The following is a 26,586-nucleotide window of genomic DNA, read 5'->3' on the forward strand; positions in this document are numbered from 1 at the left end:
TTCCAACTGGACGCCTGTGGCTCTCCCTTGTAATCCTAAATACTTGGGAGGCTGTGATCTGCGGATCAAGGTGCGGAGCCTGCCCAAGGCAGGAAAGACACATCCCCAATGATTCACCCAAGAGCCCGGAGTGGAGCTGCGGCTAGAGTGGTAGAGCGCCAACCTCGAGCAAAAGCTGAGGGACAGCGCCCAGGCCTTGGTTGGGCTCAAGCCTCTGAATCAGCATATAAGAATACAAGTTCTGATGATGAAGAGGTTTCCTGGACAGGGAAGTCATTAATCATGCTCAGTCTTCAAAGTGAAGACTCAACAAATGACTGCAGGGTGCTAGTGACGGGTCTGGGGAAGCCATTTAGCCCAGGGTATTAGGGAGGACTGGGCCTGGCTGGCTTCCCAGGTGGCCGGGGCTCAGCTCCGGGCTGGCCCCGAGCGCTGCACACAGAACTGGGGTTCCACTTCAGATCTCACTTCCATTTCCGTTCACTTTTTAGAAGGCCTTTCCGGTCGCTGGCTCCGCGCGGAGGTACGGGCCGGAGCCTGAACTAAGCAGCCCTTTCCCCGCAGGACCTAAACCTGCCTTCCCGCAGACGAAACCCCAGCGCCCGGACACGGCGCCTCGGCCCCTGTCGACACGTCAGCCCTCAGCCCACGGTCCAGGCCGGGTGAACCGTCCATCCGAGGGTCCATCGCCCCGGTGAATCCGGTCCCGGGGTAGGAAGAGCCCGGGAGAAAAAACCGGCCGCAGAATCCGGCCGCGTGGCTCCTTCGCACAGGACAGCCAATCGCAAAGAGGACAGAGGGCGGAGCCGGCACCCTCGCTGGGTACGGCCGACTCATTGGCTGGCGTCCATGTCACTCCGCAAGACCACGTGACGGCCACGGGCTGGGGCATTAACGCTACGCGCCCGAGGGTCCTTCCGCACCTTTGGGCGGGCTTGCTCCCGGGCGCAGTCCCGCACCCGGCCGGCCGGGTCCCGCCTCCTCCAGGGGCTGGGCCATGGGCGGGGAATGGGACCGCCCAGTTAAAGGGAGACCGGAGAGGGGCCGGGCTACCTCTGCGGGCGCCGTTTTGCTCCCGGTGGTGGAGGACGCCGGGGTGGAGGACGCGCCCCGGGCTGCTGTTCCGCGGCCCCGACCCCCGAGGTGAGGGGACCAGGGGCGGGCGGCGCCGGCTGTCCGCACCCCGGCGCGCGCAGGGCGTTCGGGCCGGGTGGTTGGCAGCCGCAGACAACGACCGCCGGGTGGGCGGGGACCGGGGTGGTGACCCGCACGGAGCCCGGTGGATGTCAGCTTGCGCCGAGGCCAGTGCGGTTCCCGCCCGGTCCCCGCGGGTCCCCGGAGCTGGAGCGGGGAGGCACGCCTGGGCCTGGGCCTGGGCCTGGGCCGGGGAGGAGGTGAGCCTGGCTGTCCTGCGTGTTCAAGTCAGCCTTGTGGTCAGGCGCGCGCATGGCTCCCTGACGCGGAAAGTAAAGTTGGAATTGTTTGCGGGTGGAAGGGAGCAGAAAACGGGCCGGGGCCGCGCCTGAAATTACACAGCAAGTCATTTGCACCCAGTTCTTCCCAACTCCTTGACTTATCAGGCTGGGTTCTTTGTTTGCACGGATTCGAGACCATTAGGGAGTTAACGGTTCAGAACTTGGGCTCCTTTCTGGCACCCATTCCAGTACCTTCCCCCAACGTTTTTCTTCTTCTTTCCCCCCTCTGCCCCTCCCCTCTGCTTTTCTCCCCTCTCTTCTCTGCCTTTCCTCTCCTCTCTCCCTTCTTCCCTCTCCTCCCTCTCCTTTCTCCTCTCTCCCTCTTCTTTCCTCTCTCCTCTCCACTTTAATATGGGTTCAGGGCCTGGGCACTGTCCCTGAGCTTTTTTTTTTTCCTCTTTCAAGCCCAGCACTCAACCATTTGAGCCATTGCTGTGTGTGTGTGTGTGTGTGTGTGTGTGTGTGTGTGTGTGTGTGTGTGTGTGTGTGTGTGTGTGTGTGTGCCCACTTTAATATGGGTTCAGGGCCTGGGCACTGTCCCTGAGCTTTTTTTTTTTTCCTCTTTCAAGCCCAGCACTCAACCATTTGAGCCATTGCTGTGTGTGTGTGTGTGTGTGTGTGTGTGTGTGTGTGTGTGTGTGTGTGTGTGTGTGTGTGTGTGTGTGTGTGTGTGTGTGTGTGTGGTTAATTGGAGGTCCCTGAGCTTTTTTTTTTTTCCTCTTTCAAGCCCAGCACTCAACCATTTGAGCCATTGCTGTGTGTGTGTGTGTGTGTGTGTGTGTGTGTGTGTGTGTGTGTGTGTGTGTGTGTGTGTGTGTGTGTGTGTGTGTGTGTGTGTGTGTGTGGTTAATTGGAGGTAAGAATCTCTAAGAATCTCAGAGAGTTTTCCTGCCTGCCTGGCTTTGAACCACAATCCTCAGATCTCAGTCTCCTAAGTTAGGATTACAGGCATCAGCCACCTGCACCGACCGACTTTATGGCTCTTTTTGGAAGATGGGGTGGACGCTGGGGATTGAAGCCAAGGCCCCTGCAAGAGCTCCACCTCTGAGTGGCACCCCCCAGCCCCATGTTTTTGTTGTTGATGATGTTTTGTGAGACTGCGTTTTGAACTCAGGACCTCACTTTGTTAACTTCAGTCATGCCCCCACATTTTATTTTGCTTTAGTTTATTTTTCAGTAAGTGCCTTCATATTTTACCCAGATTGGCCTTGAACTGAGCTCCTCCTACTTCTGTTTTCTGCTTATTTAATATTATAGGCATGGGTCACCACAACTGGATCTTATGATTCTTTATATGAACTCTTGAACAAGTATGATATCTAGTATTGTGTTCCGAAATTCTTATTTTTGAAAATTGGATCTGGGTACCAGTGGTTTATGCATGTAATCCTAACTATTCAGGATGCTGAGATCAGGAGGACTGAGATTCAAAGCCAGCCCAAGCAAAAAAACAAAGTGGAAGGAAGGAAGGATCAGGAGGGAGGGAAGGAAGGGAAATTGGATCAATAAAAAATGGAGGGTCAAAGCAGTTTACTTTTTAGGGCCCAAGAAACTCAGGAATCAGAGACTAATAGCTATCATTTCTTGAGTAGTTATGCACCATGTACTATACTAGGTACTTTGTGTTAGCTTTAAAAAAATTCCTACAAGTTACTTGGCAATGATGCTAAGTAGTTTTCACCCAATGCTGCAGAATAGTGTAGCTGGGATCTAAGTAGAGATCTGATATGATTGGCAGAACATACCCTGGTGATTTGGTAAGTGTGGCCCTGAGCTTGTTAGTTCAACATCATTTGTTTGCAGAGACTTGGATCTCAACCTTGGCTTTGCTGGAGCAGGCCTCAAAATCCATATTTTAATAGCTCTTATTTGAAAATCATTGTGCAATATTATAATGTGCTGCCTCCTAGAGGAAAACCTAGAGATGAACATATTCAGGGCTTTGGAGTTCTCCAAATTGTGCTTAATGGAGGTAAGCTTTGAGAATAAGCATTACAGTTTTAGTGAGAGGAAGCCGAGATAGAAGCTTGTGAAATTGTAATTTCTTGACACAGCTTGGTTTTGGTGTGGAGAGTGTTAATAGAGGGAAACAATTGGTGAGTCCGTTGAGAATGGAAAAAGTAACACCCCTTTTTCCTTTCTGCAGACCTGTTAAACTGTTTCATCCATTTACCAAGCAAATATTTGTGAAGCATTTAATAGGTACCAGCTAACAAGGCAGCCCAGAAACAATTTCTACCAAAAGAGCAGTTCATTGCCCTTAGGAGGAAGATAAAATTTTAAAAAATGAGCCAGGCACTGGTGGCTCACATCTGTAATCCTAGCTACTAAGGAGGCTGAGATCTGAGGATCGAGGGTCAAAACGAGCCCAGGCATGAAAAGTCCGTGAGACGCTGATCTCCAATTAACCACAGAAAACCAGAAGTGGCGTTGTGACTCAAGTGGTAGAGCATTTACCTTCAGCTAAAGAGCAGAGAGACAGCACCCAGGCCCAGAGTTCAAGAGTTCAAGTTCTACAACTGAATGAATGAATGAATGAATGAATGAATAAACAAATAAATTTAAAAAGTGAACTGCAGAAGAGTCATGGAGAAAATTAAGGAAACAAAAGAGGTAAGAGTGCAGGGCAGGGGCTGGGAAGGTGGTTCAGTGGTAGAGCGCTTGCCTTGCATGCATGAGGCCCTGGGTTTGATTCCTCAGTACCACATAAGCAAAAAGAACAAAGCTGGAAGTGGCGTTGTGGCTCAAGTGTTAGAGCGCTAGCCTTGAGCTGAAGAGCTGAGGTACAGTGCCCAGGCCCAGAGTTCAGGCCCCATGACCAGACCCCCCCCCAAAAAAAAACAAAAAAGAGTGCAGGGCAGCAGTGGGTACAGGATGTGGGCATGGAGATGGCAGTGGTGCTGTTTTAGATACTGTGTCTGGGAAGGAACTGATTGGTAAGGTGGCATTTGCAAAAACTAAAAGAGAAGGGTTTAAGCCATGAACATAGTTCTGGAGGCATTCCAGTTAGAGAAAGAACGCATAGGGAAGCCAGAGCTTGCGTGCTTTGCTTGACTTTCATCAGAGTTTCTAATTATTCTTACCAAGCATTATATTTCCTACCAGAAAAAAGAAGGAAACTGTTACCAGTTTATACACACACACACACACACACACACACACACACACGCACACACACACTTCCCACAAAATTAGTCTTTGTCTTTTGCCAAACCCACTGTAAGCCACACACACACACACACGCACACACTTCCCACAAAATTAGTCTTTGTCTTTTGCCAAACCCACTGTAAGCCACACACACACACACACACACACACACACACACACACACTTCCCACAAAATTAGTCTTTGTCTTTTGCCAAACCCACTGTAAGCAATTTGTTACTTTCATTAAAATGACTAAAAAGACCCAAGAGGCCAGGTGTGGTGGCTTATGCTTACTTGTAATCCCAGCTACTTTAGAAAGGGAGATGGGGAAGATCCTAGTTTGAGGTCAGCTTGGACAAAAAGTTAATGAAACTTTCAACAACTATAGTTCATACCTGCAATCCCACCTACCCAGGAAGCATAGAGAAGAAGAACATCTTCTGAGGCTACCCCAGGCAAAGACGTTACCTGAAAAATAACCTAAAAGCAAAAGTGGCTGAAAGTATTACTCAGATGGTCAAGACCCTTAAGTCTCAGTATTGCACAAAGAAAGCTTTTTTTGTTCAGTTGTGGGGCTTGAACTCTGGGCCTGGGCACTGTCACTGAGCTCTTCAGCTCAAGGCAAGTAATCTACCACTTGAGCCACAGCATCACTTCTCATTTTCTGGTGGTTCATTGGAGATAAGAGACTCATGGACTTTCCCAGTCTGTCTTTGAACCGCAATCCTCAGATCTTAGCCTCTTGAGTAACTAGGATTACAGGAGATCCACTGGTGCCCGGCTAGAAAGTTTTTTTGTTTTGTTTTTTAAGTAGTTTTTTAAAGTTAGTACTTTGAACTAGCTACTAAAACATATCTGCAGAGAAATTAATTTGGAAGCAGTGTGGCTTTGTTTTTTCTTGTTCGTGTGTGCATCAACTCTGGGCCTTGCACTTGCTAGGCTTTTTCCACTGTTGACTTGTCCTGTACCACTTGAGCCACACCCTTACTTCCTTTCTTTGCTAACTGGGGATAAGAGTTTCTTTTGGATTTGTCTGCCCTGACTGGTTTCAGGCTGGCTTCAAACTGCAATTTTCAGATCTCAGCCTTCTGAATAGCTAGGATCAATGTGTGGCTGCAATGTGGTTTGTTTGTTTTTGTTTGTTTTACCAGTCCTGGGCCCTGAAGTCAGGCACTATCCCTGAGCTTCTGTTTGCTCAAGTGCTCTACCACTTGAGCCACAGTGCCATTTCCGCCTTTTCTGTTTATGTGGTTCTTAGGAATGGAACCCAGGGCTTTGTGCATCGTACCCAGGCACCCTACCACTGAACCACACTCCCAGCTCTGCAATGTGGTTTTTGTAGAAAGGAAATAAACTTGGAAAATCGAAGGTGAGGTTTTAAAGTCTGGTTCTACCCGTTGAGCAAGTTGCTAAGACCTGCTCTGTCTCATACTGGGAAATAGGAATTCATTCTCTATTTTCAATTTGTTAAGGAGGAAAGTAGAAGATGTCTACAAGAATTACTGTATAAGAAACAACGTGCTCATAGATGTACATTAAATTATTTTCCTCTTGGGTAATACTATTCTTTTTATCTTAGATTGGATTTAATATTAGAAACAGTATGTGATAATATGATATATAATGATAATATGTAATGATAAAAAGCCTTATGGTGGTTCTTTTGTAGTACAGACAAATGAACGTTAATTGTGATAACTGGAAAATAGGGGTGTCTTCTCATTTTATTTACTTGAAACTTAGATGTTTCAAGTAAATAAATGTTACTTCAGTAAAAATAAGTGGAACTATACACACCCAGTGAGAGGTGTTGAGTCAAGTGATATATGTAGAAATAAGGATGACTGCCTATAAATGTGCTGTAGAGACATGTTAACTTGACTGCTAAATAGTTATATTTAATATATTGGGGAGGTATATCCTAAGAAGTTTAATTCCCCATTACCCTGTGACATTGAAGTGAGCCTTACAGGATTAAAAATGAACCAAGATAGAGGAATTGGCAGTGTGGCGCAGTGTTAGGGCAGGTGCTTAACCCTCAAGGCCCAGGTTCTATCTCAGTACCTAAAGATAGCTGGAGGTAGCAGGAAATACGAGAGTATAGCACAATGGAAGCAAAGGCCACTGGTGGTGGGACCCCCTGCGCATGAGAGGAAACTGGCAGTTGTGGCTCATTTGTAGAGAGATTCTGTCGATTGTGTGTGTGTGTGGTTTGAGGAGCTTGAACTGAGGGCCTCAGTACAGTCCTTGAGCTCTTTTTGCTCAAGGCTTCCAACTTTTTGGAAGTTCATTGCAGATAAGAGTATTAGAGTTTCCTGTCCAGGCTGGCTTCAAATGTCAGTACTTGGAAAGTTATTGCCAAATTATGTAGTCCATGCCTATTCCAGCTTAGTTTAGATTTTTCCATTTTAGAGGAGAGACTTATTTTGGTAGGCAGCCTTTTTCACATTAGTATTAAGCTGATGTGAAGAACACTTTCACAAACTTTAGTCCTCTAGACTGTTTGGGGTTTTCCTGTAATACCTAATTACACTGATAGAGAAACTGAATTAGCTATTAGAGGGAAAAGGTTAGGGGTCAGGCTATTTGGATCTTAGCTCCAGCTCTAGATTCAATTGCTATTTTATTCCTTACCCAACAGAATTGAGGGTTGTGTTTCCTGATCTTTCTCTAGCTCTACAGTCCTGTGATCCAAAACCAGGTTGATTTCTTTTTACTCTCACAGCAAGTAGTATTAGATTGTTATATATTAAAAGTGGTTACTTAAGAATGCATGTAGAAATATATATATTTATATATATATATATAACACATAATATTCATAGCAGGATATGAAACTTTTTTCTTTTTTCCTTTTTTTCTTTTTTTTTTTTTTTTTTTGAGACAATGTCTTTGTAATTCAGGCTGACCTTGAACCTTGAGCTGTGATCTTCCTGCTTCAACCTTTTAAGTGCTGGGGTTACAGATGTGTACCACCACACCCACTTTCAAGCTTAGTGTTAAATGGCTAGACCTTCTTAGGAAAAGAGATTCTATCAAATGTATCCATTGAAGCGGTCATATTTTGTTTCACTATAATTAAAAAAAAAACATTTTTGGAAGTTTTAGCAAGGTTTTATTTTAGAATAACAGTATTAAAATAGAAAAGAGAAACCTTTTTGTTTTCTACAATAATGTACATGTAATCTATAGTAGTCATGTAATAAACTACATGTGGTCTATATAAAGCTTGTGTGTATACCCATTTTATTGTTGCTAGAATTCTCACGATCTTTTGTTATGTTTAATCCTCTTCCCTTTCCACTCCCTATTCTGCAGCAACCTTTGATCTTCCTTTCTTGTTATTTCATATACCTGGAGTCATACAGTACATATTCCTTTTTGTGTCTAGCTTGCACTCTACATAGTTATTTTGAGTTTATCAATGTTGTGTCAATAATCTATATTATTCCTAATAATGTATTCATTTCTGTTGCCAAGCTGTAATCCATACGTAAATATAGCTCAATTTATTTATCTGTTCACCTCTTGAAAACATTTTAGGTTGTTCCCTCTTTGGGCTAAGGCAGATAAAACTCCTGTCCCTTTTGATGTTTTTGAGTCTTGAGTTATGTTGAATTACGTTACTTCTCAAATATTTGGGAAATTTTCTGATAGTTTTCTGTTGGGGAATTCTCTACTCTGTTGTGGTCAGAAAATATATTTTGTGGGCTGGGAAGATGGTTCAGTGGTAGAGTGCTTGCATGCATGAAGCTCTGGGATCGATTCCTTAGCACCACATAAGCAGAAAAAGCAGGAAGTGTGCTGTGGCTCAAATGGTAGATTGTTAGCCTTGAGCTGAAGAGCTGAGGAATAGCGCGCAGGCCCAGAGTTCAGGTCCCATGACCAACCAAAAAAAAAAAGAAAGAAAAAGAAAAAATAGGGCTGGGAAGGTGGCAAAAATAAAAATAAAAATAAATACATAAAAAGAAGAAAATATATTTTTGTCTGAAAGGATTATCTATTGATGGACTATTGGGTTGTTTCTACTGTTGGCTATTGTGAAAAATGCTGTTAGGAACATCGGTATTTGTGTGTGAGGTGTGTACATTTTTTCTGGTTTTGTGGGGTTTTATTTACATTTACTTGGGTCTTCTTTTGTTGTTTTCTGAGATATTAAGGATTGAACTCAGGGCCTTATACTTACTAAGCAGGAACTCTACTGGATGAGCCACTCAACCCACCCTCAGTGGGTCTTATTTTATTTAAGCAGTTGAACAGTCTTTTTTTTTTTTTTTTTTTTTTTGTGCCCTTATAGGGGCTTGAACTGAAGGCCTGGGCATTGACCCTGAGCTTTTTTGCTTAAGGCTAGTGCTCTATGACTAAGCCACAGCTCCACCTGAGGCTTTTTAGAGATAAGAGTCTTAGGGACTTTCCTGACTGGGCTGGCTTTGAACTACAGTCCTCAGATTTTAGCCTCCTGAGTATCTAGTATTCCAAGTGTGAGCTACAAGCACCTGGCCAATCTGTCTTTTTATTTATTTTTTAAAACTTTACCCTGTTTTTTGTTTTTGATCTTTAGTTGTACAGAGGAGTTGTCATTTAACAAAACAGTTTCAGACTGTCTTTATTTTCAGTCTTTTAATTGTCATATTTTGACAGCTTACATTGTGATCATTTATATGATTGGATTAAATTCTGCTAACTTGCCAGCTTTTTCAGTTTATTTCATTTTGTTTTGTTTTTGTGCCTTCTCTTGAGTTGAATTTTTGTTGTTGTTTTGGGTTTGGTTTTTTTTTTGGCCAGTCCTGGGACTTGAACTCAGGGCCTGAACTTCTTTTTGCTCAAGGTTAGCGCTCTACCACTTGAGCCACAGAGCCACTTCTGGCCTTTTCTGTTTATGTGGTATTGAGGAATTGAACCCAGGGCTTCCTGCATGCTAGGCAAGCACTCTCCTACTAAGCCACATTCTCAGCCCCCATAGTTGAGAGTTTTTATCATGACATTTATCTCCATTATTGATTTATTTATATCTTCAAAAAATTTTGTGGTTACCCTAAAGTTTACAGTGTAATTGTTTCAGTCCTGGGGATGGAACCCAGGGCATTAAGCATACAAGATAACTGCTGTACCATTAGCCTGCATCCCCAGCCCTTATAATGAACATCATTATCATAGCCCACCTTCAAACATTATACGTTTTACATCTAACGTAAGACTTTATAGCTCCCTCTTTTTCTTTGTGATATTGTTGCAGATTTATTTTATATATGGAATTTGCCTGCCATCATCTTCATGGCAGAAAATGGTAACTGCTGACCCAACCATGACCATCTTACTCCCTGCCCCCTGCTGCCCAACTCCCAGACAGCAAGGAGGAGATAGTGGCAGTAGCCATAGTAGTGAGAAGAAAGATGGCAGGACTCCTGCCAGCTGGTATCATACACAAAACTAGGATAAGCTAGGAACACAGAACCACAGTTCATCCCATCCTGTATTGCTATTTGGGAGTCAGCAACAGTAGTAATCAAACTCAGAGGCAGGCAATGGAAGGTGTTGATGACCTACACTTCTCCATTGGGGGAGAAGCAATCAATAGAAAAACCTACATGTGCAGCAAAGTAATCAAACCGTTCTAGACCATTCTAGTACAAGATTTGGACTTGATAAAGATTTATGAAACAAATTATCTTTAAATATTAAAGGCAGAATCTGAAGATCATATTCTCTCTCTGCTTTCTTTCTGTGCCCCTTCAAACCCCCCCCCCTCTTTTGTGCCAGTACTGGGGCTTAAATCCAGGACTGGATTCTGTACTTTAGCTTTTTTTCCTCTCTCTTAAGGTGGATACCTCTTCCATTTGAGCCACAGCTCCAGTTCTGGCTTTTTGGTGCTTGATTGGAAATAAGAGTTTCAAGTACTTTTCTGCTGGAGCTGGCTTAAAACCATGATCCTTGTACCTCAGCCTTCTGAGTAGCTAGGATTATAGATATGAGCCATAGACACCCAGCTTCATTATTCTCTTGACTGGATCTCCACTGACTATTCCAGATAATAGAACTTACAGCTGAAATAATATTTGAGTACTTCTGCATCCCTCTTATATATCACTACATAGGCTTCTCTTGCTTTAACTGTATCCTGGATGTTAAGACAAATAAAACAGATGCTGACTGGCATGGTGGTTAAAGTGGAGACATTGTCACTCATGACATTCCTGTGGTTGAAGGGTGATTGGTAGCTATTTTAAACACATTCCAGTTACAGGACGAGATATACTGTTTATTCAATAACTACTGAGAGTCTAAGAAGTAGAAATACTTCAAGGACAATCTCTAAAAACTGCTAAGGCAGTAAAAGAGTGCTACAGTAAGGCCTGCCTAGAGTAAATTCAGCAATGACAAAATGAGTCAAAGTGAATTAAAGAGCATTGAATCAACATTATCTAAAAGAAAGAATTTTCCTTTGATGTAGTTATGAGAGATTCTAGGGACCTGAAATCCTTTTCATCCAGAGTTTGCTAATACACACTTTTCACAACTTATTTCAGAAGTTGTAGTATATGAAAAAATTGAGAGTTTTTCTATTCATGTCAGGTGTCTTATTACAAGTATTACATTGTCTTGGAGGTTTAACCATGTTTTAACATCACTTGCAGAGATTTGAAAAGAACTGTAGATGCCAGGGTGAAATTAAGTGAGGATTTGGGTGGTGGTAATCTAAAGCCAAAGCTGATTGACATACATGTTATTACAAGCAGTTTGGTTTGGAGGCTCAATGTTGGCTTCCACAGCTGAGCTCTGCAAAGTGTTCAGGTGATAAGCACTATGAAGAAATTAGATCTAGCAGTCGTTGTCATAATCTAGTGTTTGAAGTCATGTTGTAAATTTGGCTTCCTAGTTTTATGGGTGCAAAAGAAAAGCTTTCTGATTACCTCTTTTGTCTAGAAAACTGCTTTTGAGGTTTTGTTTTTTGGGGGTTTTTTTGGTCGTGGGGTTTGAACTCTGGGCCTGGGTGCTGTCTTTCAGCTCTTCAGCTCAAGTCTAGTGCTCTACCACTTGAGCCACAGCACCACTTCTGGTTTTTTCTGCTTATGTGGTACTGAGGAATCAAACCCAGGGCCTCATGCATGCAAGGCAAGCATCTACCACTGAGCCACCTTCCCAGCCCTGCTTTTGAGGTTTTAAACCTAACCTGAGATAGTAAGGTCAAACATGATTATAAGGAACATTTTAATAACAGTGTCAACATAAAGATTTAAAGAGAACCAAAAGATTTTTTTGTCCTTAGGTTGAATGTTCAAAACCTCTGTAACAAAAAGAAAAGGGTTTGGGTTCTGTTTTTGCTCTGACAGTTTGTATAAGACTGAATTATTCAAGATTTGATGGGGTTCATTGGTATGTATAGGCAGTTCTGTACTTCTTGAATTTTATACTTCTGAATGTACAATTATGTATATTTCATACTTTTTATACTTTGAGGGAAAAAAGTGTCATTAAAAAAAAAACTTATGGGGGGTTGGGGATTTAGTTTAGTGGAAGAGCATTTGCTTGGCAAGTGCAATATCCTAAGGTTGGTCCCCAGCTCTGAGGGGGTACCTATTATTAAGTGCTATTTTTTTATTAAAAACAAAGTAAATAATACTTTTCTTACCCATATTGGTATAACTAAAACGTAATACCATTCTAATAAAGCAACAAATGTCTCTTTCAAAAATCTCCCTATAATGTATGTGTGCGTATGTACGTGTGTATATATGTATGGATATATAGTAGTATGGTATTAATCTACTGTTAATAAACTGTTCCTGTTTATTTGAGAAAAATAAATTTAGGGAGTGGCTGGTGAAATGAGTTGAACTCAGAGCCTTGTGCTTGGATGACTTGCTTGCCTCATGGCTGGCATTCTACTGCTTGAGCCACATCTCCAGCCTGGCATTTTGCTAGATAATTAGAGATGGAGTCTAGCAGACTTTTTCTTCCAAAAATGACTTTAAAACCATGATCCTGTAGCTCTTAGTCTCCTGAGTAGCTAGAATTACAGGTATGGGCTGCTGGCAACTGGCTTGAGAAAGTTTATTTCTCCATAAATAAAAGTATTTTTATTTCTAGATTTAGACTTTTGCATTAAAAATTATATTTCTTTTCTCTTCTTTTCTTTGAGCAGTACTGGAGTTTTAACATGGGACCTATACCTTACTAGGCAAGCACTCTACCCCTTGAACTATTCCTTCAGACCTTTATTTGCTTTAGTATTTTCCAAGTGAGTCTCACAGTTTTGCCCAAAGCCAACCTCAGACCATAAGCCTCCAAACTATGGCCACTTGGCATAACTGGCACACAGATTGGCACTACCATATGTAACTTATTGATTGCTAACTTTTTTGCTTGGACTGGCCTCAAACTGAGATCCTCTCAGTCTTCACCTGAGTACCTAAGATTGTAGGCATGGGCTGCCATCCATAACTAAAAGTTCTATTTTTGTATTTAAGATAAGATTTTACCATCTTTTCCCCTTCATTTTACCCAAGAAATTGGCTATAGCTTTTGACTGTTTCATAATAAATAATGACTTTTTTTTTCTTTGTCTTTGGGATTTTCTGTCTGTTGTTTGTAACAGCTAGAATATATACAGGGGCAGTGTTTTGTTTGGATTACATGTGTGTGTGTGTGTGTGTGTGTGTGTGTGTGTGTGTGTGCGCGCGTGTGTGTGCGCGTGTGTGTGTATACACACAGAGAGTATTCTCTGAGATTCTTAGATCTGTAATTCAGTATTAATAATTTTAGAAAATTATTGGTCATTGTAATATTCAAACATTTTGCCCATTCGCTCTTCTTCCTTCAGGAATTCTAAGTGTGCATATGTTAAATTTTGATGTGTTGAGTAGCAGTGGCTCACGCCTGTAATCCTACCTACTCAAGAGGCTAAGATCAGAGGATCGAGGTTCGAACCAGCCTGGGCAGGAAAGTCTGTGAGACTTTTATCTCCAATTAATCACACACACACAAAAAAAAAACAAAACCAAAAAACCAGAAGTGGAGCTGTGGCTCAAATGATAGAGCCTTGAGCCTAAGAAGCTCAGGGACAATGCCCAGACCCTGAGTTCAAGCCTCAGGACTGGCACAAAAATAGTTTTTTGGTTTTTTTAATGTGTTGGTTTGGAGGGTTTTGCTCTTATTATTTAAATTGCTTCCTTTTAGTTCGTATCTATTGATGGGCTTTTGAGTTCATTGATATTTTTCTTTGCCTTTGTCAGATTTACAATTAGCCTGTTATTTTTTTTCACTATTAGCATTTTAATTTTTTTTTCTTATCTTAGTCTTGGAAAAAACCTCCTGACCTGGAAATCACCAAGAGCTGCTCCAAATTAGGCCATAAGAAGTAAATTCAAGCCAGCTCAAGGAAGAGGAGTGAGCAGAAAGTCCACAGTTGCACTTGAGGGACGGAGAGCTGTTGGTGCATCCACCAGGCTGATTGTTTGCTCAGGGTCAGTGGTCATCTAAATCTAGTCTTTATTTTCCTTCTCAGCTTCACAAAACCATTAAAATAACAATTGTATTGTTGTTGTTTGACATAAATACACCTTATTTATTTATTTATTTTATTATTGTGAGAATACTGTACTGAGGGGCTACAATTACATGGGCAAGATAACGAGTACATTTCTTATCAAGCATTGTTGCCTCCTCCTTTGTTTCCCCTTCCCATCCTTTCCCATACCCCCCCTACCCCCCCACTTGATCCTCCCCCCCCACCAAAGTTGTAAAGTTTGTTTTTCCACATAACAACTTGTACATTTCATTGTTGCAATGGATCCACCTGTATCCCTATTTAAACGATTTGTTTTTTCCCTTCCCCTCCACAAATTATACCAGCATTAAATACAGTGAAAGCAGGGGTTGAACAGGACATAGGATCTTGGATTGTGGAATGTCAATGTTAGGTTATTAGAACCTCACAAAGGTCTATGTTTATATAGTTTCAAAACAATTTCCTGAATCCTTTCTCTATTTTGTGTCTGTCTGGACACTGTCACTAATTTGTTTCATTTTTTTGTTAAATATTTTGTAAACCTGCTGTCTCAGAGTTACTGTGTTCTGCTTGCTGATGAGTACACTGATGAACAAGATGTCCTTTCCTACAGAAGCTGGAGGACTCCAGCTCTTACAGGAAATAGAGTGTGTATTTAGTATGGTATTGCAGATGCAAAAGTCATGGGATGCAGAGTGGAGTGATTCATTTAGATTAGAGAGACTGCTTAGTACTTCTTGGAAAAGGTACCAGTTTTACCAGGATAAAAAAATGGTTAAAATTCTGATAGGCTGAGATGGCTGGCCATTGTAAGTAAGCTCACAGCTTATGCAAAGACCCTGATTTGTGAAGTGTTTACTTAACAATTCACATTCTAACAACCTGCTTCTTTTCCCTCCTCTTTGATTGTTTTTGTAAGACTTTGTGGTTCCTTCTCCCTTTTTGGTTACTTTTGTCTTTGTTTTCCCATAGCTCCAAAAGGTAAGTTTCAGCACTTGTTTTGTACTTTAGGATCACCTTGATATTCTCCAAAGGGAAGTTCAGAACATTATTCCCCTATTATTATTATTCCTTTCTTTAGCCTGTGTTTCACAGTGTGTATTTAGCATAGTCAGGTGTCTCTTTGCATGCATGTAGGACCTGACATAGGGAAGATCTTGCCATGTTAAAACCCAGTGAAATGGACCAAAGCTTTTCATCACATGGAGTAGTCATTGCCCCTTCAACCTTTCCATGCTCATGCTCTTGATAATTGGTAAGCTTCAATACCTCTTAGCAGCTTCTTTCCTCGTGGCTGCTTAGCAAGGGACTACTGCTGAAAGATGCAAATGCACTCTGCCCTGCTAAAACATTGCTAAATGTTTTTCTTTGCTCTGCGAGTGTTTATTGTCTACTTATTTTCACCAATTAGTGAATTGCCTAAAAGGTCATGTGTCATCTTCCTTTTTATCAGGGACTGGTAGGTAGAGGTGCAGGTTTAAGACTAGATCCTATTTGGCAGTGGATCTGGGAGGTTTTAAAAAAAAAAAAAAGCCATGGGAAGAAGACCATTGATAATATTTGGACAGTAGGAGACCAGCTGCCCTGATAGCTTTGGTGGAGGAAGCATGACAGGAGTTGGGAGAAGATACCTTAGTGGTTTACACTCTTAGGAAGTCACCCCGTGATTTTCTTTGACTTAGCTGTATATAGTTGTGTTCTGTTCTCTTTCTCCCCCGACTAAGAAAAAGGAGGCTCAATTGAAGAAAGTAGCTGCAAGATATATATATATATATTCCCAAACTAAATTCCCCTTAAACTGCAAATAGGACTGTTCATATGTGTGAGCACTGAGAATTGCTTTTAAGCTAACACTTTGTATTTTCTCTGAGGCAGGAAGCTAAACCATCTATCACCAGAAATGTCTTCAGAAAGTGAGGAGCAACATGACCTTTCACTGAGGACCTCAGATGAAGAAAAGGACAGTTTTTCATCTGGGGTCCCCCTGAAGACCCAAAAAGAAACAAGCACTGACTTCAAACAACTTGAGACCAATGATCAATGCAGATCTTACCGTGGGATCCATCTGGAGCCTCAAGAGAAAACAAATACTAGCATCAAACAGTTTATCACCAAAAAGCTACAGAAGAATTGCCAGTGTAGCCCAACGAAAGCCAAAAATATGATTTATGATTTTCTGCCTGTTCTGCGGTGGCTCCCCAAATATGACCTCAAGAGAAACATTTTAGGAGATGTGATGTCTGGCCTGATTGTGGGCATCTTACTGGTGCCCCAGTCCATTGCTTATTCCCTCTTAGCCGGCCAAGAGCCTATCTTTGGGCTATACACCTCTTTTTTTGCCAGCATTATTTATTTCCTATTCGGCACCTCCCGTCACATCTCTGTGGGCATTTTTGGAGTACTGTGCCTTATGATTGGTGAGGTAGTTGACCGAGAACTGCACAAAGCTGGCTATCCTACTGCAGGTATTGCTCCTTCTTTTGGAGTGATTTCCAATGCGAGCGCATTAATAAATAATATGTCAGAAAGGATATGTGACAAGAGCTGCTATGCAATTAAAGTTGGCAGCACTGTGACCTTTCTGGCTGGAGTTTATCAGGTAAGAAATGATGGAACAATTGGATATTTCTGGAAAAATTAAACTCTATATTAGATCTCTGATCTGTAAGGGATTCTTAGGTATCATAACAATTAAAGCAGTTTAATAGCTGTGTGCTCAGAATATTTGAATGGTGGAGACAAAATTCAAGTCCTTGACTCCACAGGTGAGGTAGGGCAAGGCTGGCTTTCTTGCCTTTCTTAGTCTGTCTTAACCAGTGAATTTCAGATGGCAGGTTGTAAAATTTCAGACCAGAAAGTCTCCTCAGATACCAAGTAAACTTCATTTAGTATGTCAGGAAACATTGGCTTAGCTTGAGATGATGTGTGTCTGGTTATTGGCTGAGTCAGCATGAGCAGCCTGACAAGATGGCAAGGTGGTAGGGAGGGAGTACAGGTTTTCAGATTCTATATACCTCCCACCTTCCCTTAGGATTGCTCCAGTGAGGGAGGTACAAATGGGGACTGTTGAGGAGGGAAGGTGAAGTTGAGGGCTGCTGCTTCATATTGTCATCCAGAAGAGAGGACTAGGAATGAAGTTTCTTCTTGGTTCTCCCATAGAATTCACTAATCTGCCTGTCTTGGCACTGCCTGTTAGCATCCAGTGGTCAGGACCAATATGAAACAGCATCTGTTACAGCATTTCTGGAACTAGCCAGGGAGGGAAAGAGTTGTATTTTATTATGGGGTGATGGATCAGGGAATCAGAAGGAAGGGGATGTACAGCTGAGTTTATTCCTCAGCAGGAAAGAAAAATGTGCAATGAACTTCTGAGGAACTAGGAAAAGCAAAAGAGAAATTTAAAAGGTGTATTTGTAAGGCTACTACAGTATTACTGTCAACATGGAAGACTATGAGATGGGCACGTATACCCTTGATAAGAACAATTGCACTGCATGAAATTAGTGATTTATAAAATTTGTTGTCAAGGTGATGCGCTGATGGGTTACAGTTATGTACATAAGGTAGTGAGTACATGTCTTATCAAACTTATCATCCCTTCCCTCATTTTCCTCCCACTTTCCCTCCCCCTGAAATTAGTAATTTTTAAGGTAAATTTTAAAGAACTTTGATCATATTCACCCCATTCACTCTCTTAAGTGCAATGACTTTGAAAGTATGATTACATTTTGGTCAGAATTTAATTTTTTTAATTAGATAAAGTAAAATTAAAACTTTTTTTAGCCAAGTGCTGGTGGCTCATGCCTATAATCCTAACTACTCAGAGGCTGAGATATGGAAGATGACAGTTCAAAACTAGCCTGGACAGAAAAAATCGTGAGACCTCATCTCCAAAATAACCAACAAAAGTAGGGCTTCTGGGGTGTGTTTCAATTGTAGAGTGCCAGCATAGCAGGCATGCTGATCTAGTGTAATACTCTGAATTCAGACCTATTATTGCCAACAAAATAAAACAACTTACTTTTATAGTAATGGTTTAGAACTCAGAGAAAACTAGTATCTGCCTGCTGCCTTCCTTTGTTCCTTCCTTCCCCTCACCCCTCTTTCTCTCCTTTCTTTATGTCATATTGGGGTTTTGAATTCAGGACTTCCTGCTTGCTAGACATGTGCTCTTCTGCTTAAACCACATATCTGGGCCTGTTTGCTTTAGTTATTTTTCAGACAGAGTCTTGCATTTTTGTCCAATGCTGCTTCATACCACAATCATCCTACCCATACCTCCTGTATACTTGGGATACCTAACTTGTTGGTTAAGGTGAAGATCTCACTAACTTTTTTACTGGCTTCCAACCATGATTCTCTTGATGGCCTCCTGAGTAGCTGAGATTATAGGTTTGTGCCACTACTCCCTGTACGTGGTTTCTCAGTTGGAAGAATTTTCCAATTTGAATTTTTAGTTTTCTTGTGGAACCTTAAGTATTTTCATTTTGGAAGAAATCTGAACCTTACACAAGTTTTAAGAAGCATTGTGTAAAATGGTAGAAATCCTAAATTCTAGACTCAGCTAAGCTAGTGAATAACAGTGTGACATTGAGCAGGTTTCCTGTTCTTGTAAAATGAAAATATTTGATGTATGGTTGCATTATTCTAGCTCTGATGATCTGGTGGTTTGTCATCTTGTAAGAAGTGCCAGAATAATAGAGCATTTAGAAGCTCTTTTCCATTTAAATTTAATGTTTGTGTATCCTCCTTTGCAGGTAGCTATGGGCTTCTTCCAAGTGGGCTTTATCTCTGTCTACCTCTCAGATGCCTTGCTGAGTGGATTTGTCACAGGTGCCTCCTTCACGATTCTTACCTCTCAGGCCAAGTATCTCCTTGGTCTTAGCCTTCCTCGGAGTAATGGCGTGGGCTCACTCATCACCACCTGGATACATATCTTCAAAAACATCCTTAAGACCAATCTCTGTGATCTCATCACCAGCATTCTATGTCTTTTGGTCCTTTTGCCTACCAAAGAAATCAATGAACACTTCAAGTCCAAGCTCAAGGCACCAATTCCCACTGAACTCATTGTTGTTGTGGCAGCCACATTAGCATCTCATTTTGGAAAATTAAATGAGAATTATAATTCTAGTATCTCTGGACATATTCCCACTGGGTTTATGCCACCTAAAGCTCCAGACTGGGACCTAATTCCTAATGTGGCTGTTGATGCAATTGCCATTTCCATCATTGGTTTTGCTATCACTGTATCCCTTTCTGAAATGTTTGCCAAGAAGCATGGCTACACAGTCAAAGCCAATCAGGAAATGTATGCCATTGGCTTCTGCAACATTATCCCTTCCTTCTTCCACTGCATCACTACTAGTGCTGCTCTTGCAAAAACATTGGTTAAGGAATCGACAGGCTGCCAAACCCAGCTTTCAGCTGTGGTGACCGCCCTGGTTCTTTTGTTGGTCCTTCTGGTAATAGCTCCTTTATTCTTTTCCCTTCAGAAATGTGTGCTTGGGGTGATCACTATTGTAAATCTCCGGGGAGCCCTTTGCAAATTCAGAGATCTGCCCAAGATGTGGAGGGTTAGCAAAATGGATACAGTTATATGGTTTGTTACTATGCTGTGCTCTGCTCTGATAAGCACTGAAATAGGCTTGCTTATTGGGGTTTGTTTTTCTATGTTCTGTGTCATCCTCCGCACTCAGAGGCCAAAGATTTCATTGCTTGGCTTAGTAGAAGAGTCTGAAATCTTTGAATGCATGACTGATTACAAGAACCTTCAGACGAAACCAGGTATCAAAGTTTTCCGCTTCATAGCCCCTCTCTACTACATAAACAAAGAATCCTTTAAATCTGCTTTATACAAAAAAACACTAAACCCAGTCTTAGTAAAGTCAGCTCAGAAGAAGGCAGCAAAGAGAAAAGTCAAAGAGGAAACGGTGACTTTAAGTGGAATCCAGGATGAAGTTTCAGTGCAGCTTTCCCATGACGCTGTGGAGCTGCACACGGTAGTGATTGACTGCAGTGCAATACAGTTTCTAGATACAGCAGGAATCCAAACATTGAAAGAAGTACGCAGAGATTATGAAGCCATTGGCATCCAGGTGCTGCTGGCTCAATGCAATCCTTCTGTGAGAGATTCCCTGGTCAGAGGAGAATATTTCAAAGAGGATGAAGAAAACCTTCTTTTCTATAGTGTGTACAAAGCAGTGGCGTTTGCAGTAGAATCTCAAAACCAGAAAGAAGTTTGTCTTCTCAATGGTATAAGTGACTGATGGAGATAAAATAGATGGAAGGAAAAAGAATGCCTAGCCAATAGATAAAGTATCAGTACGCAACATTTTCCACTATGGAACTGGAAATCTTTGCACACTTGAAATTAATTCTTCCTTTGAAGATAATGTTCTTACATTTTCAAACGAAGCAGAGCTGATAAGCGGGCAGAATCAAAAAGAAAAGAATGCTGTAGTTTCAGGCTCTCATATAGTATGAGGTATTTCTGGGTGTGGTCTATGTGTACTGAATTGAACCACCTTACTTTAAGACTGTACATTTGGGCTCTTCCTCCTCTAGAGGTAAAAGGGAGAAGTTGAGGTATGCCTTGGAAGTGCTGAGACCTTTGCTTGGCTCTGTGGAGAAAGAGGGAAGAAGGCAGGGGAATTGTGCCTGCTTTTCATGCCAGCCGTCAACCGGCCAAGTTTATTCTTAGCCGTGTTTCTCTGTCTCCACACAGAAGTAGCATCTCCAGCTTTTAGGAGAAAGCACTATCCCTCCTTCCCTTAAGGCAGGGAACTCCTGCCTTAAGTCTCATGAGGAATCTGATGGCAGGTTTGGCACATCCTGACAGCCACCCTGACATACACAACACCCATTGTGAACAACTGACACACCATTATATCTAGGGTAAATAGGTAAGCAGGCTTAGAAAAAATGGATCTGTTTTAGCTTCCAGTTACCTTAGTATGCTTTCCCATGGAATCTGTTGTAAACTAGTGTTTGTTTGTTTGTTTTATATCAGCCACATGCCATACAAAATAGTATACTAATTCAGCAGTTTCTTACAGCATTTTAAATGAGTTTGTGATACACTGTCACAGACAGATTTCAGAAAGGAATGAGTGACGGTTCCCTTAAGAATTACGGTCCTTGAGCTGGGAATGTAGCTTAGTGGTAGAGCGCTTGACTTGCATGCATGAAGCCCTGGGTTCGATTCCTCAGTACCATATAAACACAAAAGGCCAGAAGTGGCACTGTGACTCAAGTGGTAGAGTGTTAGCCTTGAGCAAAAGAAGCTCAGGGACAGTGCTCAGGCCCAAAGTCAAACCCCCAGGACTGGCAAAAAAAAAAAAAAAAGAAGAAAAAAGAATTATGGTCCTCCCTTCTCTTTCCCCCCAGGGCAAGGGTCTGCTGGGGACAGACAATTTTTCTTACATAGAAGTTGATGTTCATGGAAAAAAGGTGTGCAGAAATGTGCAGTGACATGATTAATTAATTTGTAGATGTTCTAATGCTGATGCTTGCCATTCACCCTGTTGCTGTATAATAAATGATAAGGACAGATTTAGAAGCATCACATTCATGAAACTCAAGTTCTAAGGGTATATTAATTTTGCTAGCTGGCTCCAGATAACCAATTGAGGAACAGTTTCCTTGGAAAAGCACAGCTATCTGATGTTGAAAGCTGATATTTAAGTGTTTGGGGCCTTAGCAGGCAAGAAAAAGCAGATTCTCCAAAGTTAAGGATGGGGGGTTTTTAATGTGATATTATTTAGCCATGTCTTGCCAAAGTACACAATCAGTTTAGCTGTTCTTATAGGTATTTATGAGAAATGCACCCTTATGTAGGGTTCCCATCATACACAAATATTCATATAAGTTTAGCTTTCTTGTTAGCTCCATAACTGTTTGGCCAGTGCTTCTTTTCTCTTGATAGAGCTCTCCCATTTGTTTATGTGGAGAATACTTTTTGCCTGTTTGAAATAGGGTCTCTCTTGTAGCCCAGTCTTACCTTGAACCCACAGTCCTGCTGCCTCATCTTTCCAAGTGTTGGAACTACATGTAAACCACAACACCCAGTGAAAATACCTTTCCAGTATCACAACAGAGCAGTTTCTGGATAGAAAAATCTGGATTTCTGTCTTCTAGGTCATTATATGTTAGATGTAATATTTAAATGAGTTTGTCCCAAGGGATTTTTTTTCCTTTTTTCCTTATTTTTCTTTTTTTTTTATGCCACTACTGGAACTTGAACTCAAAGACCTAGGTGCTGTCCTAGGCTAGTACTCTACCACTTGAGCCACAGCTCTGCTTCCGGCTTTTTTGGTGATTAATTGGAGATAAGCATTTCATAGCTTTCTCTGCCTGGACTGGCTTTGAACTGCAGTCCTCAGATCTTAGTCTCCTGAAGGGTTTTGTTGTTGATCTTTTGAGACAGTTTCACTGTGAAGTCCCAGCCGGCCTGGAACTCTCAATATTTCTGCCTCAGCGTCTGAGTGCTGGGGTTACAGGTATGTACCTGGTCTAATCTCAATTTTTACATCCTTTAGAACTTAGGCCTAGAATTTTAGAAATGTAAGGTCATTTACTTTCAGACAGTACTGATTGTGATGATTTTTTTTATTGTGAAAATACTGAACAGAGGGGTTACAATTGTTTTTGTTTTGCTAATATTTACCCTTTCTTGACAGCCTTGTGAATAATTATAATTATAAAATTAGAACATTTTAGTATTTATTTTTAATTTCTCATACTCTTTCCTTGAGCCAGATTTGAATTGAATCTCTTGTAGATGTATAATACTCTGTGAAAAGTAATGAGTACATGTTAAAACAACTGTAATTCTCTAACACCAGCACCGACAAGAATCTTAGTCCAGTTAGCACTTGGGAAAACCCTTACAAGGCTGAGCAGAATTTGCCCTTTGTCTAGCATTTTTCAGTCTACATAGTTCCTGGAGCTTATACATCCCATTAGCAAATACTTGAATTAAGTACCTGTTGCTGCCACCCAAACAAAAGATTCTGCTTTTAATAGCATTAGGCCATTAAGATTTCAACAGAATTTACCTTTCATCTTTTATCCTCTCTGCTTGGGTTGAAGGGTCTGGCTATATTGCACACTGTTAATTTTGTTGTTGTTGTTGATGATGATGATGATTGTGGCTTAGACTCAGGGCCTGGGAGCTGTCCTTGAGCTTTTTTTTTTTTTTTTTTTTTTTTTTGCTTAGGGCTAGCACCCTGCCCCTTTAAGCTACAATTTTCTGGTAGTTAATTGAAGATAAGAGTCTCATGGACTTTTCCTGTCCAGGCAAGTCTTGAAGCACCATCCTCAGATCTCAGCCTTCCTGAGTAACTAGGATTACAGGCATGAGCCACTGGTGCACCACTGTTAAATTTTTTTTATTGTATTGAAAGGAATCAAACCTGGAATTCACACACACACACACACACACACACACACATTTTCATTTACTGATTGAAAAATACCAGTACTGCCTACTCCAAACATGAATATGTAAAATATCTTCTCATTGCTTATTAGCACATTTCTAACTGGCTTTAAATGGTTATCATTTAGTCAAAATGAGTTTGTAGGTTGGAGCACTGTCACAAGCAAAGGGCAGAGTGTGCCAGTGCACAAGGAGACATATTGTGCAAGGGAAACGAGTTACACTGAAATGCCTGTCACCTACCATGAAGGGAGAGAATGGGAAACAGCTGAATAGGGTCCTGCCCCTGGCAAGCCCCAGGTAACAGAGGGATGAGGACTTGGAAGCATGCTGGGAGCAAAGTGCTGTTTCTAAAAGAGGAGCATCACAGGTTCACAGAAGCTCCAGAATGCTCAGAAGCACATGGTCAGGTTATGGCAAACCCCTATTCTGGAATACCATGTCTCCCTCTAACCTGGACTATAGATGTAGTGTCCCCCTGTGCCCTGACATCTGACATATGGCTAGCTAGTTTTTCATAAGTGAATAACTTAAAGTGGTCTTGACTTAAGGATTTAAATAATAAGTTCATTAGATTGTTCTAGTACTAATGGCTGCATTTTAAAAGAACAGTGATTCTCTGCAGGGGTGTTTCAGTGTGTGGTCAGGGCTGCCTTGATCTTGTGTAAAAAAGAGAAAAGGGATGTGATGCATTACTTGGGAATTTATATTGAGTACCAGAGGTCCCAGGAGCAATGTGACCCCTCTCAATTTCTGTTTTTGGTGGTGGTGGTGGTCGTAGGGCTTGGACTCAGGGCTTGGGCGCTGTCCCTGAGCTTTTTTCACTCAAGGCTAGTGCTCTCTCACTTTGAGACACAGTGCCACTTCTGTTTTTTTTGGGAGTTATTGGAGGTAAAGAGTCTCATGGACTTTGCTGCCTGGGCTGGCTTTTACCTGAGATCCTTATTTCAGCCTCCTGAGTAGCTAGGATTACAGGTGTAAGTCACCAGTGCCCAGTACCCTATTGATATCCTTAGTGAACATTATAAATTCCTTTATATATTTTTGGAGATGAGCTGACGTATCTTGACACCTGTACACATCACCCCAGCCACTTTTGAGGACTGATCTTTGTGTCAGGAACTGGAAACAGGTGCTGGTTCTGTAGTATTCAGTAAACAACATAATGAGCACTTAGGGAGGGTGCTGAGCCCATGTCAGTTCAACCAAGGCTTGATCAGGCCAGAACCAGAGACCCTGTTGCTTGGTCTATTCAGGAAAGATTCCACAGCAAAATGGTAAAAATCCAAATAGGATTTAGACTTTAATTTTTCTTTTTCTGTGCTCTCTGCTCTCAAATCCTAGTCTAGCAATACCTTATTTAAACCAGGCTTATGACACTGCAGAAAAGAGGAAAATAGATCTAGAAGGCCTTTAGGCTTCAGACTAGTTTCTCTTCCACATACTATTTTATATTTTAAAAAATCATGAATTATAAATTTGAGTGCTCATTATATGAAAATTATAATGGGCCAGAGCAAAATAATACAACAGTTGGCTTATAACTTATGTATGGAAGTAAAACACTATTTAAGTACTCTGGTAAAAGTAAATTTTTAAGGTTTTCAGACTTAGGGGTAGAGAATTTAAAAGATTTATTTTTGTAAGGTAATTTTTATCCTGATAAAGACTATTTTAAAAAAATGTTTTGTCACTGAAAATTTAAAGTAAATGTGTTAAATACAGTTAAGAGAATAAAGAAAGCATTATAATAAATCAATTTTTGGCATGTATATAATTTTTTAACCTGATAAACTAAGCTCAGAGGAATGTTGAATTCTGAAGACTGGATAGTGAAGGATACCAAATGCCTTTATTAAAGATACTGTGTTTATAATTTGCCACATCAGCAGTCACTGCCAGAATGATTCTTTAAAGCTTTCATAAACTTATTTTGGCTGGTTTTCCTTCCTGTTGCATACATCATTCCTATAATGATCTAATAGTTGGAATGCAAAGAAGTTGGAGACTTGTGACTGGAGTCATGATGCTGCCATGACATCATTTTTTCCTCAGAAATGAGTGTGAGCATACCAAAAGAGCCTACCTTTCCCTCTTTGTAACTTTGTGTACAAATCAAGACATCAGGGAGACCGGTGGATGAATAAATTCTCAACTCTTGACTAATTACCAAAAATATACTGCCTTTTTTCCTTCATCAAAGCCAATGACTTTTGGGAACATGTTTTATACTATGTATTTTTTTATTTAAAGTGCCTTAAAGTCTGTGTAACATGGATGAGTTAACTGATAGATTCTAATTTATTGGAGGGGAAGAAATTGGTTAATATCCTTTTCATCGGAAGAATGTATGTTATGTAAGATACTGTATTGTTGAATTCATTTTATTTGCTAATAAATTGTTACTCTAAATAAAATATTATGTCTGAATTATTTTTTTACAGGAGATTCTGACTTAAAAAAATAGTCACCAGTGAGTTTTAATATAACAACTCAGCTGGGTGTGGTGGTACATGCCTGTAATCCCAGCACTCAAGAGGCTGAAGCAGGACGATCTGGGCTACATGGCAAGATCCTGTTCAAGAAGGTAGATGGATAGATTAGCATCGCTTCACTTTTGGAGAAGGATTTACTCATTTTTCCCAACTGTAACAAAAATATCTGTCATCATAGATGGAAAGCATTAAGAAACCAATTCTTTTCTTTGGGTGACTCAGTTTTCCATCTGAAGAAGGAAGGACTAGGTTTTGTCATCTACAGAATTCTTTTCCTCTCATTTAGCCTCTTGGGCTCCTGTTCTAAAGTCCTAGACAGTCTATACATATTCACTAAAGTGACATTGCTCAGCTTCCCTCACCAATCTCCTTTGCTAACTGAGCTTGAGGGTGGGGTCATGTACTTCATCCTTTGAGCCCCTGCTACCAGCAGTGGCTGTAACATGGGTCCAATAAATTACTACTGCAAGTATGGATATATCAGCATAATGATCACTCTGACACTTTCTAATTTC

General features: G+C 41.2%; 1 protein-coding gene and 1 pseudogene across 3 annotated transcripts; both read left to right on the top strand.

Annotated features, from left to right (window-relative positions):
- The first annotated feature begins 997 nt into the window (after positions 1-997).
- LOC138837289 (actin-related protein 3 pseudogene) lies at positions 998-11,422 on the top strand (annotated as a pseudogene).
- Slc26a2 (solute carrier family 26 member 2) lies at positions 998-25,983 on the top strand. 3 transcript variants are annotated; one of them, XM_070036382.1, is made up of 5 exons: positions 998-1,143; positions 3,622-4,088; positions 13,923-14,090; positions 16,010-16,733; positions 18,892-25,983. In XM_070036382.1, exons 4-5 carry the CDS (start codon positions 16,035-16,037, stop codon positions 20,401-20,403), a joined length of 2,211 nt encoding a protein of 736 aa, XP_069892483.1. In that variant the 5' UTR covers positions 998-1,143; positions 3,622-4,088; positions 13,923-14,090; positions 16,010-16,034; the 3' UTR covers positions 20,404-25,983. The 3 variants fall into 3 exon arrangements, with proteins under 3 accessions (XP_069892483.1, XP_069892482.1, XP_069892484.1); XM_070036381.1 differs by lacking the exon at positions 3,622-4,088; XM_070036383.1 differs by lacking the exons at positions 998-1,143; positions 3,622-4,088 and adding an exon at positions 1,312-1,394.
- The last annotated feature ends 603 nt before the right edge of the window (positions 25,984-26,586 follow it).

The sequence above is a fragment of the Dipodomys merriami genome, unplaced genomic scaffold (genome assembly GCF_024711535.1).
Source record: "Dipodomys merriami isolate MVZ:Mamm:240054 unplaced genomic scaffold, mDipMer1.0.p SCAF_27, whole genome shotgun sequence".
In the NCBI taxonomy this organism is placed as follows: Eukaryota; Metazoa; Chordata; class Mammalia; order Rodentia; family Heteromyidae; genus Dipodomys; species Dipodomys merriami.

Bases quoted from the DNA above. Each gene is read 5' to 3' on its own strand.
- Slc26a2 (XM_070036382.1), top strand. From the start codon at position 16,035: ATGTCTTCAGAAAGTGAGGAGCAACATGACCTTTCACTGAGGACCTCA. The intron at 16,734-18,891 runs GTAAGAAATGAT...CCTCCTTTGCAG, and splicing joins TTCTGGCTGGAGTTTATCAG to GTAGCTATGGGCTTCTTCCA.